Source organism: Engystomops pustulosus, chromosome 9 (assembly GCF_040894005.1).
Source record: "Engystomops pustulosus chromosome 9, aEngPut4.maternal, whole genome shotgun sequence".
Classification (NCBI taxonomy): domain Eukaryota; kingdom Metazoa; phylum Chordata; class Amphibia; order Anura; family Leptodactylidae; genus Engystomops; species Engystomops pustulosus.
In genome coordinates, this window is record NC_092419.1 from 10,966,208 (window position 1) to 10,980,901 (window position 14,694).

The 14,694-nt window shown below is 48.5% G+C and overlaps 2 protein-coding genes across 2 annotated transcripts; both read left to right on the plus strand.

Annotated features, from left to right (window-relative positions):
* Positions 1-10,667: 10,667 nt before the first annotated feature.
* Positions 10,668-12,994, plus strand: LOC140077518 (uncharacterized). Its single transcript, XM_072124763.1, has 6 exons — positions 10,668-10,721; positions 11,479-11,665; positions 11,961-12,124; positions 12,232-12,512; positions 12,685-12,747; positions 12,844-12,994. Exons 1-6 carry the CDS (start codon positions 10,668-10,670, stop codon positions 12,992-12,994), a joined length of 900 nt encoding a protein of 299 aa, XP_071980864.1.
* Positions 12,995-13,070: 76 nt separating this feature from the next.
* On the plus strand, positions 13,071-13,690 carry LOC140077519 (RAC family serine/threonine-protein kinase homolog). Its single transcript, XM_072124764.1, has 3 exons — positions 13,071-13,288; positions 13,413-13,541; positions 13,685-13,690. The coding sequence occupies exons 1-3, from the start codon at positions 13,085-13,087 to the stop codon at positions 13,688-13,690; spliced, it is 339 nt and encodes a 112-aa protein (XP_071980865.1). The 5' UTR covers positions 13,071-13,084.
* The last annotated feature ends 1,004 nt before the right edge of the window (positions 13,691-14,694 follow it).

Genomic DNA, 14,694 nt, shown 5'->3' on the forward strand with positions numbered 1-14,694 from the left:
GATTTATGACTTTCTCACCGATTCCCACCACATACCATCCATATAGATTTGAGCACCAATTATCCAGGGATGTTATCCGATCGCCATATTTGGGGTCAGGAAGGAATTTTTTCCCCTAATATGAGGACAAAGCCATCCATAGTCCTCATGGGTTTTTCGCCTTCCTCTGGATAAACATAGCAAGTCATTACAAGGTTGACACTGAAGAACATCGCTCAACCACACTTGCTATGTAACACCTAGAAAGCTCATCTACTACACGGTGACGAATAAAGATCCAAATCTATCTATACATTGCAAACATATATTGAGGTTTCGTCTTAATTATTTCAATATACAGAACGTATCATGAACTAATATTATGATGAGTTACACCCAGATATTTTACCTGGGAGGGATCTGGCTAGGGGTTCGGGATGGGGGAATAATGATAATCCTTATTTATATAGCACAAGAAGAGGGGAGAGACGGGCACTACCAAATACCAGAAGCTCCATGCATGCCAAAATAATAACGGTAACAATAAAGTAAACAAAAAGAGCGCACAAAGGATAAAAACACTTAAACACGCACAAATACAACCTGTGCGTGCTGTCTCAGGGCAAACAAGTCTGTGCCCACAATCCCTCTTAAAAAGTAGAAACCATTGGCCAATGCACGCACAGTGCAGCCTCAATGGAAACTGCCATACAATACCCCAGTGATAACACAAAGTATAGGCAGGTAAGGTACACGTGATAATTCTGGTAAAATAAGAGGGACCCCACGCGTACTGTCACGCCATGGTGACTTCCTCAGGGGAGTTAGAAAAAGTTGTGTGTTCAAGTATTAAGAACACTCACGGTGTGCACCACCTGAAAATTACTAATATCCCGAAAAGGGAAGGGGGAAAATTTGGGACAAAAGAAAATTTGTGAGTGTGATAGAATATAACCTTTATTGAATCTTCTAAAATCTAAAATTGTGTTTTCACATTTTTTGCCAGAATGAGCTATTGTGGTATAATTGACATTGCCACACTTATTATCATGGCCACCTTCGTTGTGTAATTACAACTTGGGATGAAGGTACAGGTAGGGGTCCCCTTTATTGTAATAATAATATATATCTCCTGTATGACCCAACAGAGTCCCAGTATTGATTCACTGCTGGACTCTGTGAGAGGACAGACTGTGTGTCCTCACTATCCTCAGGTAGTTATCTATCGTGGCTATGGGCATAGGCGCCGCTGCCTTTGTTCTCAGTGCGGCACTATGTCCAAGCCGCCAGCTATTCAGTGTGAGGATCGCGGCTTGCGCGCCGCGCCTCCACTCTCACCGGCACTGGTAGATATATCCCTGATCGCGTGCTGTCCCTCTTAATTAGATATCCCTAGATCAGTTGTGGCCAAAGATAACTAAGAAGTGTCCCGACACGTGTTTCGTCGGGTCTCCCTGGGTTCTTCTAGGGGTGGGGGCGGCCAGGTTCAGGCGCCTTTTATATGCTAATTTGTGATAGACAGCTTAGTCCACCAATGCAAATGCACTGGGGATTCAGTGCAATGCTGTACAATGTAGAGAATGTATCCATTGTAATTGAGTGCTGAGATTGTTACGTAGTTATACTGATGTTAAATAACATCTTGCGTGAAGCTGCTGATGGAATATTATGAATTTCCATCTTATTAGAAGGCACACAAATAGAAGGTATGGCCGATCTACGTAAGTACCAGTCTTATTCTTACATTGGCAGTTTGAGAGAAAGCATAACAGTTTTATTGTAATTTGCTTTATTTTGCACAGTTTTGTGTTGCTCTATATTGTATACAGTATATAGCAGCAGAGCCATCAGGATACAGGACAGCACAAGGACTCCGGCCATTTCCTGTGCAGCTCTCTTTGCTGTTCTCACTCCCTCCTCCTCCTCCTCCTCTCAGTCCTGACTGCAGTTGTGCTCTGCAGAAAACTAAGGGGAGGGAGACAGCTCTCTGCCCTGTTTCAGGAATATAGAGCCATGGTAATAGTGGTGACCTATATATATCAGTGATGATAATAGTAATTAGTGGTCAGCATACCTTTATGAACACCCCTTTATTACTCACTATACACTCAGCCTGCACTCTGGCTCTGCCCACATGGCACCAAATTTGCATAAAACTTTTATGATGGCAGGGACATCACGATGGCAAGGACATCCCAATGTCCTTCCTGCCCTATGAGGCCAGAAAAACAAATAGTTCTCAGGGGTTTTCACCTTCCTGTGGATCAACAGAGCAAGTCATTACTAGGTTGACACCAAAAAACTTCTCTCAATGCTACGTGCTATATAACATCTAGAAAGCTCATCTACAATATGGTGACAAAGAGGACAAATATTACCGATTGTGACTGAAGGAAGCTGCGGCTCCTTTTCCCACCGGATGTGACACGTAGAGGGAATTGAATGAAAATTTTTTATCTACCAGACTCACCGACAAATCCACCTGCTCATCTACGTACCGATCAAGGACCAACAGTAGGAAGCGGCTGCTTCTTCTTGTAACAGCCGTGATAGATGCAAGGACAAGGTTACTTCCCTCCTTTACCCCCGGCCATGGGCCAACAGAAGGATGCGACTACTTCTTCTTGTTGCGGTCATGGACAGACTCGAGGACAGGGTCACTCCCCTGCTTTGCCTACCGGCCATGGACCCACTGAAGGACGAGGCTGCTCCTCCACCTTCCGGCCATGGAGCGTTTGCTATTTCATTTACGATATAATATTCTTCATTAATGCATAGATAAAAACATAAACATATAATGACGTTTTGTCTGGATTATAGCCATGTACAGAACCTATTATTAACCCCTACGCGCACCAGGAAGATACTTCCCGCACGGGGTCATACTATAACGTCCCGCTTCTGGTACCGGCTCACAAACGGAGCCGGCATTAGAAGAAGCCAACTCTGATCGCAGAGTGTTAACCCCTTACACCTTGGTCAAGCATGACCACGGCGTGTAAGGGTCTTCCTGCTATGGATCGGATCCCCCGTGCCGCTTACCGGGAGATTTACATACTTGCCAAATAAAAGCTAGCAAAAGATTGCGGGGTCGTGAGGATTAGCCCTTAAAAGGGCTATCCTCACGTCCTATAGATGTACCTACCATCCAATCTACCTTTATAGGTAGATCCGTGGTGGTAGGTTTCCTTTAATACTCCTTAAAAATGCTCTAAAAAGTGATTAAAAATGTTATGCACTCAAAAATAAGACCACTAAAAAGAACAACGCTTCTCGCAAAAAATAAGCCCGTAACCAGATTTGTCAGCCAAAAAATAAAAAAAGTTATGCATATGAAAGATGAAAGTGTTATGCATATGAAAGTGTTGCTAAAATTAACCACATTTTCGCCAAATTACTTCTTATTCAGTAAAATTGGGGTCAAAATAAAAAAATCTATATAAATGAGGTATTTTCGTAATCGTGAATAAAAATAATATACTATTTTTATGGTATGGTAAACGGCCCCAAAAGAACCCCCAAAAAAATCTTCCTAAAAATTATTACCTCCAAAAATTATTACCTGGCCAAAAAAAAATAAGCCTCTATAGGTCCACATTTAAAAAAAAAAAGAAAAAAAATGATAGCCTGCTCTGGATGGCACCTCCTTCCATTCTATGCCCGGCCGTGCGTGTGTACAGCAGGAGGCCACCACATATGGGGGATCGGCACGTGGGAGAAATTGGGTATCAAACTTTGTGGAGCCTTTTTTCATTTAATCCATTGCAAATGTTTAATTTCCCCCCAAAACGGTGTATTGTCAAAAAATATTACAATTTGTAGACCGCACCTCCATTTTGTTTTACCCCTTATAAACCAGGACAATTTCCATCTCTCGTATCCGCTAACTGAGTATATTTGATAACAGGGGCCTCTCCAAGGCTGGCGGAGCACCCGCTGCGAGCACCACAAAGGTAGAAAGTGCCTGTGGCTGGTACTGGGTGTGGATGGGGCCTTCCCCAAACACTCACATGACACCTGCTTTACTGAACCAAGTCTAAATGACATACATTTTCAGAAACATCCAGCATACACTGTATCACAGCGCAGGCCACTACACAACACGTATAAAGCATCAAGACTCATTCTTAGCATTAGCAGCACACAAGCATACAGTGTCTACTGTGTCTCAGCACAGACTGTGAAACAACATATACAACAAATTAAGATTCATGCATAGTGCTGACAGCACACACTAATCTAATTAGGGTTTGTGCCATGCAAACCCTGCACTAGCGCACTGCTCGCTCAATTGACCTAACTAAACACGCATTGCATTTCAATTACGGCAACGACAAAGTGTAAAAACGGAAAAGGGTGTGGCGTGAACGGGGAGAGGGTAGGGGTAACACTTGCCCGAAGCTTTATTGAAAGACAGACACAGGAGGAGGAAAAATAAGGAAGGGAACCTGGCAAAAGTCCACTTCCTGGTTTGGAATATTTGCATAATGTATGCATGACCCACAATCCCCTGCAAAAGTCCAAATCAAGTGAAGAGTGAGTGTTTTCTGGTGTTTGCCAGATAAACACCGCCTGCATTTCCTAACACGCCTAATCTAAGCAAAGCCCAGCGTCTTGTACAAAAGTCCTGAACTTGCGCAAAGTGTAAATGTCTGGTAAAGTCCATACAAAGCGGCTGCAGCCGGGGAGGCGAACCCAGCGCACAGCAGGGGGTCCAAATCTAGTTGGGTGCAGCCTGGCCTGCTCTTACTGTGTTCTCACAAATAAGACCTATCCATGACCCAGGCAATTGCTGACTCGGTAAGATTCGAGATGAAAGGAAAGCAAAAGAATCTGCCTGACCAACCCCTTCTAACTAAATAAACATACATACAACTTTTTGAATTGGAAGGTGATTGGTCACAGCCTTTATTGAATTTGTTTACAATCTGTAAAAAACAAACTTTATTAAAACACAGTAATATAACAATCATATAACAATTCTTTTTCAAAAATTAAAATGATGGGTGAGCAGAGCCCTTGACAACAGCTTCCACGAATTGCCACCAAAATTTCCATAGTTGTATTCGTCCGGTACCTTTTAAACCAATATATATGCTCAGAAAGCACGCTCGGCGTGCGATGTCACAACTACCAAAACCACTAGCCGCCAACCTCCTAGCCAGTGGCGCGAGCAGAGGTGACTAACCATCAAACTTAATAAAACCAACCAGGTCCTAAAAGGGGAGGTCACCCCCATGCAGGATCCTGGCAAAAATCCTCTTAACCTCCGGACTTAAAATAACCACACCATCTTTTTCTCAACCTGTTATCCACTTTACCAATTGAATTAGCTGTTGCCAAGAACCCCGCCCCCGCCACCGCATGTCGGCTTGACCCCTTAAGCCGGCATGCCGCTCCACACCCGTACAGCAAAGCCAGCCGCTTCAGCCAAACCGTAATTGAACACATCCAATCCCAAATCCGTCAGGTGTACTCCATCCGGGCCCGTATAACTCACTTCCTCCTTAAGCAAATCATGGCGAACCACCAAACCTCCATTCAGGCGCACAAACTTCGACACACTTTTATTGATCTTCTTCCGGGTACGGTTCAGCGCTGGCACAGACACCGCCTCTCTCCACTTCAATCTGCGGACCATCTCAGACCAAACCAACAGACATTCCGCATGCTCATCCAACATCCATAACAAATCCCTTTTTATCGTCTTAATCAATGGCCGCATCGGGAAACTTCCCACATCGTTTCCACCCACATGCAGAACCAACACATCGGGCACTCCCCACCTCTTAAAAGCCCCCTCCAATCTAAACCTTACCTTATCCCAGCACAATCCCCTAAAGCCAAACCATCGAACACTTACCATTTCCTCATCCAGCCCCAACGACCTACCACCTAAGCGCAGCTGCGCTCTCTTCTCCGCCCAATAGATGAAGGAATGGCCAAACATCCAAACCACGCACTTACGTGAACCTATCCATAATAAATAAACAGATAAACACAATAACCAATACCCCTCCATATAAACACGCCTGCCTACTACTCTCCTGCCAGCGCTTGCCCCCTAACGCTCCACCCTATGTATGCGAACGCATGACCGGAAGCGCCGCGATTCCCATCTACCAATGCGCTTCACCTCCTTCTCTGACATACCCCATCTAGCCGCCTCCGTAGCTGCACCTATACGGAAGGAGTGTGAACAATATTCCCCTTCTTTTAAACCCAATCTCTTTATGCCTGCACGAAATACCGCCACAAACTGATATCTCGTCAGCGGAGACCCATCAGCATGAATAAACAAAGGGCCAGCAGTTCCCCCACGCACTTCCACAAAGGTCTCATAATTCGCTACCGGGCAAACCACATGCCTTCCCAATCTGTGCAATGAGACCAAAAAACCCTTACCATACTTATCCGTTTTTGACCCCACCAATGTAATCCGCAACTCGTCCTCACCCATTACCACCTGATGCACTTGTATACCCCCAGGGCTGCTTTTTCTGGGACTAACCAACTCACCCACCCTGAACGCCCCGAAAAACGCCCAGGAAAAAACTACCCTAAACAACGCTTGCTCGTATCCTGACACACACACTGCAGGCAGGATCTCCAACAATTCATGCAATAAGTTAAATGACACTGGCCTCCTACCATCAGGAGGACCCCCGCGCCTAACATACCCCTTAACCGCCTGCCTGACAATAAACGCCTGTGTATCATCCACCCCCCACACAGTTTAAACAAGAATGACAATGCAGCCAACGCCCTCTGAACCCCAGCCCTAGAAACGCCCTTATCCAACAACTCAGATACATAACAAAGGACCGCCTCCCCTCTAACCCAAGGCAACCCTCCTGCACACCAGTCATCCTGAAATAAAAACCACGACTTCCATACCTTCTGATACGCCAACCACGTGGATGGCGCCAAGGATCTCTGAATCCAGTACAAGATACTTAGGTTACCAACTCCCAAACCGCGTCCGGGCATAACTTCGGCTCCTTCGCCGCCCCTGGCACCAGTTCCCTGAATTTTTCCAGCTGTAGACGAGATAGAGCGTCCGCTATAGTGTTATCCACTCCTGGAACATGAACTGCCCGAAACATAACATTCCACTCCAAGCAGCGCAAGACCAAATGTCGCAACAACACGATCACCTCAGGAGAAGATGGCGTTTGTTGGTTGATTACCTGCATGACTGACATGTTATCACAATGAAACACCACACATTTTCCCGCAAGCAGGCTCCCCCACAGCTCCACTGACATAACGATCGGGAAAAGCTCCAACAAACACAAATTAGCCGTCAGTCCCCTTTCCACCCAATGCCTAGGCCACGGTCCAGCACACCATTCACCATCAAAGAACGCCCCATAACCTACTGCTCCAGCTGCATCCGTATACAAATGCAACTCCAAGTTGGACACCGGGGCGGCCATCCACAATGTCCGGCCATTATACTTCGCCAAAAAACTGTCCCATACCATCAAATCCGCCCTGTGCTCACTGCGTAGTCTGATAAAATGATCCGGTCTACGCACCCCCGCTGTCGCCTGCGCTAACCGTCGACAAAACACCCTCCCCATCGGCATAATTCGACAAGCAAAGTTCAGTTTCCCCAGCAATGATTGAAGCTGGCGCAATGTGAGTTTCCTCTTCACTAAAGCTTCCTGTACCCCCAAACGAAGGTCCTCTAACTTCGCAGCCGGCAGACGACATTCCATCCTTTCAGAATCAATTTCAATGCCCAAAAAACACAAAGTCGTCGCCGGACCCTCCGTTTTTTCTGCTGCCAACGGAACCCCAAACTCGGCAAACACTTTCTCCACCGTAGCAAGTAATACTTTACAACCAAAGCCACGGACGGGCCCTACACATAAAAAATCATCTAAATAGTGTATAACTGACTTCGAACCTGCACTCTCCCGGATGACCCACTCCAAAAATGTACTAAACGCTTCAAAATATGCACATGAAATGGAGCAGCCCATCGGGAGGCAAGCATCTACATAATAGCAATCCTCAAAACAACACCCCAACAAATGCATAGATTCAGGGTGAACTGGCAGTAATCGAAACGCAGCCTCAATGTCCGCCTTTGCCATAAGGGCCCCCCGCCCTGTCTCCCTCACTAAAGCTACCGCCGCATCGAAAGACGTGTATGACACAGACGTTAAAGAAGCCTCGATGTCATCATTAACTGATGCCCCTCTTGGATAGGATAAATGATGTATAAGCCTAAACTTCCCGACCTCTTTTTTCGGGACCAAACCCAGCGGGGACACCCTCAACTCTGCCACCGGTGGTGAAGCAAACGGGCCTAACATCCTCCCCAACGCCACTTCCTTCCCCAACTTGTCTCTCACTACCGCTGGAAACTCCGCTACCGACTTTAGATTCTTTGCAAAACAACCCCCCAACCCCTCTCTAAACGGAATCCGAAAACCCACACTAAAACCCTCCTGTAACAACAATGCTTTCTCCTTATTTGGGTATTTCTCTAGCCACGGCATCATTGCGGCGAGGCGCACTGGAGTTGTCCCCTTTTTGAGCACTGTCCCCGCCCCGCTGCATCTGTGCCCCCCTTCTCTTAAAACATCTGACGAAAGGGTGATTACTTCCCCCACACCCTGAGCACTCATGCCGGAAGATACAGGAGACTCCCCATGTACAGGATCCTTCGTTGAACCGCCAGCACACACCCTTTTTAACCCCACCCGACGGGCTCCCATGCTTCCCCCCGTCGGGCCCTGGCTGAAAGGACGTCCCAGAATACGACTCCCCCAAAATACGACCCCTTCCCCGGTGTTTTAGGCAACGTCATCAATCGCATCCACAGATCTATATCCCTGTGATCCCATTCCAGTGACGGTTGCACCGACATACGCTGCCGAAACTGCTCGTCATACTGCAACCATGCCGTACCCCCGTAGTTCTTGTAAGCATCCCACACCGTCACAAAGTAACACCACAATGCTGAACAGCATTCCGGGCGCTTTTCACCCACCACACTTGCTAATATAGCAAACGCATTCAACCAGTTCCCGAATGTACGAGGAATCAACCTAAACCGTCTCCTCTCCTCATCCTCTTCCTTCCTATGCTCCTTTCCCTTCTCCCACCTTTCAACACTAAAGCGCTCCAAAGGCAACAACGTGAAAATGTCAAGATTCTCTTTCTTCCATATTTTCTCTTTTACTTCTGGTTTCAAATGAGCCCCTAACGGTCCCCTCATACAAATGTACAGACTAGCTTTTGCCCCATCTGATACTGGCAGCTGCTTAGCCGCCGCATCTTCCTTTTCTGTCTGCACCCCCGTTTCCGCTGAGCTAGTTGATGCTCCCTGTTCCTGCCTCGCTACCACTCCAGCCCCCGTACTCATACCTGAGCTAACACCCCCAGTCCAAACTGCTAACGGCCCAGCACGCTGTGACCCCTGCACTTGCTCAACTACTTTAACCAATCGCTGCACTCCCTGCAATATTTCCTGCAGCACCCCTCCTGAGGCCATCTCTGCCCCCCCCATCACAAGCTCGCTACCTTGTCCTACTGGTGTTTGTGTAATTCCCTGTATCAGTGTATGTGTGCCTGTAGACCCACCTGATTGGGCAGCGCTATGGACGCCTGCTGCCGCTGTAGAGCTAGATGTTCCTGCGACCGTCCCGGATCCTGGCACGGAAGGTTGTCCCGCTGCCGCAACTCCTAGCGGGGCCGATACACCCGCCGCCACCGGCATAGGCACTGGCGCGATTCCTGCCGTGCTGGAAACCATCGGAACCCCCGCAGAGACCGCCAACACTGGAGCCTGTCCTGGCTGGGCCATGCCTAAAGCCTGCCGCAACGTCTCCAGAATAGCCGTCTCAGCGCCGCCGCGAGCCTGTAATGGAAAAAGAACAGAGGAGACACCGCGCACCACCGATTGATCCTCCACCTGACCCCCCATACTGCTGCTAAGTGTAACCGAATTCGGCTGACACCCCCCAGTAGCCCTATGCCCGCCCTCACTGCACCTTCCCCACTCTCCAGTGTCACCTAGAGGGGGTGCACCCCCCCCCGCAGCCGCCTCTGTCATTGCCAACTGGGCCGCTCGCCTAGCCCCAGTTGTACATACATCAGGACTGGAGCTGTATGCTCCGCTGCCAGCCCCCTGGTGGGAGAGCTGTCCTCCCGCTCCCCCACCGCATCTCCCCGCTGACCGTGCCCAGCCGCAGCTCCCAGCCGGTTCCTCATCCTCCTCTCCCTCACCCGTCGGCTGCTCCCCGCTTCCACCCGCCTCTGTCGCTTTGCCGCGCCGCTGCCCCCCGGCGCTGCACTTGTCCCCCCGGCACTCACCGCTGGCCTGGTGATGCCGCCGCTGCTCCATCTGCGACTTGTCGCTCCCGGCTCCTCCTCTTCCTCCTCGTCAGCATCCGCGTCATCGTCGACCTCTTCCTCGACCTCGCGTGTCACCGCCCTCGCTCCGCCCTTCTGCACGGATCCTGCACCGCTCCGCCTCTTCACTGCCCTGCCGCGTGGAGACGCCATCTTGGCCGGCCTCACCGCTACCCGGGCTCTTCCTCTGACCTCCGCGCCGACCGGGACATGCCGTGCCTCATCGCTTGCTTGGCCATGAGACCTCCTCCGCTGGCCGCTTCCGACACCGCTGGCTGCTGCACTCGACCTCCGCTGTCCCCGCCTCGGCGATCCGGATGGGCTCAGACGCTCGGGTGGACGAGAGCGCCTGGAACTGGCTGGGCGCCCAGGTAAGTCGTCCCCCCACATGGCCAACATCTGGTTCTTCACCCACTCTGGGCCCTTCACCCTAGCCTGCTCCCTCATCTTTTCTAAAAAGGCCTCCACCTCCGCCATACTCCAATGCCTCTATACTACCTAATCTACACCTAGCACACCTATCCTTCCCCCTTCTTCCGTACCCCCACTAGGCCCTATCCACTAAACAAGAACCGACGTCCTTCACTGACAATTTTCTAAAGCCAAAAGATGGCTACCCTTCCTAATCCTCCTATATAAACCCCTCACTATCTCCTCCCCCCAGTTCAAACCCACCTATCCACTTAAACTAACATCTCCGCCCCCCAAGACCACTCCACCCATCATTTTCTCTCCTCTCATCCCTGCCTGTCATGGCCGCACTGCACCTATCCTTGCAGCCGGCTTCGTGCTAACACTAATTTGCTGTGGTCTAATATGTACCTTGAAAGTATAGAGCCAAGATAGAAATGGTCTCCTATATGTGATAGTGATGACAATAGTTACTATAAGAGATCAGCATGACAAATTGTATTTGGTGGGGGCGGGGGATTCAAGTACCTTTAACATCCTTTTATCAAACATTTTAGTATACTCACAATTTATTAGCCTGTACTGGGGCTCCACCCACAAGACACCTGATTTGCATAGAACAGTGACATCACAGCGGTGATAACATCACAATGCCCTTCCTGCCCTGTCTAAGGGGGAACGTGCTAAGGCAGTTCAGTTGTCTGTTGGATAGCGAAGGTGAAGCTTTGGAGATTAAAGGCTTTAAAGCCTACGGAGGACGGCGACCTTAAGGAAGTCGTGGTAGAGAGACCCCCGTGTCTGACGCCTACGGAGGACGGCGACCTCAAGGAAATCGTGGTAGAGAAACCCCCGTGTCTGACGCCTACAGAGGGCGACCTTACAGAAGTTGTGGTAGAGAAGCCAGGTAACACTTACCTATCAGTACCTAAAACCCCTGACCCAGGGTGTATATAATAGCCGATACCTTGACCCGGGTATATAGAGTATCTAATACCCTGACCCCGGGAATACATACCGCCACCCACAAAGGCCACTTGTAGCTTTTTTGGAATACAGAACCCGCCCTCTACTCACCAATCTCTTCAGATACAGTGGGTTATGGGGTAGAGGGGCCCAGTGGCAATGATAGTTACAATCTTGTCCTTTACGCTTTGTGTTTTAACTTGTTTCCCTTTGTGAACCATATTTTCTCTTCCCAGATAAAAGCTTCCAGCCACCCCCTGACACTGCAGCCGAGCCGGCAGAGGTGCTTGGCCGTGCCAGTTCCTGCACTTCGCCCCCAATAGAAGTCAACATCAAAAATCCTGTTGATATCCACAACCTCCAAACTGAAAAGACTCTTGGAGAGGGGGCCTTTGGAACGGTAAGTGGCCAAAAAGTTATTACTTTCGATCATCACACATTTTCATCAAAAAAATTCTTGTTTTCCCCTCAAAATTCTTGTTCTGATCTATATTGCCTCTCCTCCAGGTTATACTGGTATCAGATCCAGCCAGTAAAGAACTTCTGGCGGTAAAGGCCCTGTCTAAGAGGAAGATGAAGGAAAGCCTGGGTACAGAACTGGAGGTCCAGAAAAGGGCCTTTATAGAACTGGAAGTCCTGAATATTGGCGCTGGAAGCCGCTTCCTCATGTCTTTGAGGGGCTTTCTAGAGAACATCTATAATTATAAGCTGGCAATGGACTATATGCCCGGAGGAACCCTGTATAGCCGGATGGAGGAATCTCAGCTGTTTACAATCCAGACAACACGGTCATTTCTTATACTAGACGAGAATCATTCAGGATCCTAAAAATCTGCTGAGGGAACATTGTAGTCCTAGAGCGATGGACAATGACACCCAGAGACATGAATGGGTCACATGTCATTATCTTATGTGAGGTGTATGTAACCACTGATCCATCCTTTACTTTCTACTCCACAGGCGGTTTGCGGCTGAGATGTTCTGCGGACTGCAGTACCTTCACGATCATGGCGTCATCCATCGGTAAGAACGTGCACTCATCTCCCGGGACTCTTTCTCTTCTCATATATAAATTGTAGAGTGTTCTCTCCATGAATTACCTGTTTCTTCTTTCTGCAGAGACCTGAAGCCGAACAACATCCTCCTAGATGACATCGGACACATCAAAATCGCTGACTACAGCTGTGCAGCCATCAATGTGTCTAGGGGGGACACAACAACAGGCTTCGTAGGCACGACTGGTTACACTGCCCCGGAGGTAAGGACATAGAATCCCCATGCAGACAGTTGGTCACTGGCCAGTCCCCATATAATTGTGTGTGTAATACCCTTCCCAGAATATTCTCTTATCTCCTGACTGATGTTCTTCCAGGTTCTGGGCGGGAAGCCGTACAACCATCAGGTGGATTCTTTTTCCTTTGGCGTCATCCTGTTCATGATGTGCGTAGGAGAAAAACCATTCTACAGCGAAGGCTCAGTGATGGAATATTTCCTGTCACTGGTGAAGAAGGTCCCTGTTTTCCATCCTGGGATGTGCCCTGACGCAGTCAGCTTCATAGAAGGGGTAAGTAGTAGGAGAAGATGGAGAAGGATAGTTGGGGGATTATGAGAATTGCTGATAGACGTTGGACTATCACCTATTGCATTAATCATACATCATATGTCTAATTATCTCTCTTATTTTCCAGCTCCTGCGCAAATCTCCAAGTGACCGACTGCCAATAACATCTGCCACCAGATCCCACCCGTTCTTTATCTCTGTTGACTGGGATGATGTGGAGTCCGGGAAGGCCCAGCCACCCTTCCCATGGTTCTCTGTAAGTATAACACCCGGAGATATCATAGTGATATCAGTGCAGTTATAGACATACAGCCCTGTTATTCTTTCCCCCCCTTATAATTATATACATTATATATGTGCAGAGATGATACTTAGACGTGTATATTTCTCTTCTTACAGGAGTAACAGCCACCAGAAGCATCCAGGACCGTTTATTCTCACCGATTCCCACCACATATCATCCATATAGATTTGAGCACCAATTATCCAGGGATGTTATCCGATCGCCATATTTGGGGTCAGGAAGGAATTTTCTCCCCCTAATATGAGGACAAAACGCTCCATAGTCCTCATGGGTTTTTCGCCTTCCTCTGGATAAACATAGCAAGTCATTACAAGGTTGACACTGAAGAACATCGCTCAACCACACTTGCTATGTAACACCTAGAAAGCTCATCTACTACACGGTGACAAATAAAGATCCAAATCTATCTATACATTGCAAACATATATTGAGGTTTCGTCTTAATTATTTCAATATACAGAACGTATCATGAACTAATATTATGATGAGTTACACCCAAATATTTTACCTGGGAGGGATCTGGCTAGGGGTTCGGGATGGGGGAATAATGATAATCCTTATTTATATAGCACAAGAAGAGGGGAGAGACGGGCACTACCAAATACCGGAAGCTCCATGTGCAACATCCCCCACCGGAGCCTTGCCTTTTCTCGGGGCCTGGAGTCAGCCGGGGCCCGCAGTACCTGAGTGGCTGGCGGTTGCGGCCTAGGCACGCTAGTGTCACGGTGCTTGGTATGGGGGAACCGCAGGGCTGTCCTACAGCCTGGCAGGTCTCCAGCAGGGTGGTGTTGGCAAGAAATGATGAGGGAGAGGCTGCTATAGCGGATCTCCCTGGGACAACCCTTTGGTGTCTAGAGTATTAGTCTCTGTGTGGTGGACAGGGTGCCTGTGATGATGGCAGCTGTAGTAGCAGGGACCAGACGGAGGCAGAGGTTGAACAAAAACAACTTACAGTTCTTTATTGGAACCAACAGGAACCGCAGCAACGTGCCTTAACAAAATGGTGGAGTACTGAGTTGCAGTTGGAGGGAGCCACAGGAGGTAGATCGCCAGCCTGGATGCAGAGGGCAGGCTGGGAGGTAGCTGTGTCCTAATAGGAAGCTTC

Bases quoted from the DNA above. Each gene is read 5' to 3' on its own strand.
- LOC140077518 (XM_072124763.1), top strand. From the start codon at position 10,668: ATGGGCTCAGACGCTCGGGTGGACGAGAGCGCCTGGAACTGGCTGGGC. The intron at 12,125-12,231 runs GTAAGTGGCCAA...CCTCTCCTCCAG, and splicing joins GAGAGGGGGCCTTTGGAACG to GTTATACTGGTATCAGATCC. The intron at 12,748-12,843 runs GTAAGAACGTGC...TTCTTTCTGCAG, and splicing joins GATCATGGCGTCATCCATCG to AGACCTGAAGCCGAACAACA.
- LOC140077519 (XM_072124764.1), top strand. From the start codon at position 13,085: ATGTTCTTCCAGGTTCTGGGCGGGAAGCCGTACAACCATCAGGTGGAT. The intron at 13,289-13,412 runs GTAAGTAGTAGG...CTTATTTTCCAG, and splicing joins CAGTCAGCTTCATAGAAGGG to CTCCTGCGCAAATCTCCAAG.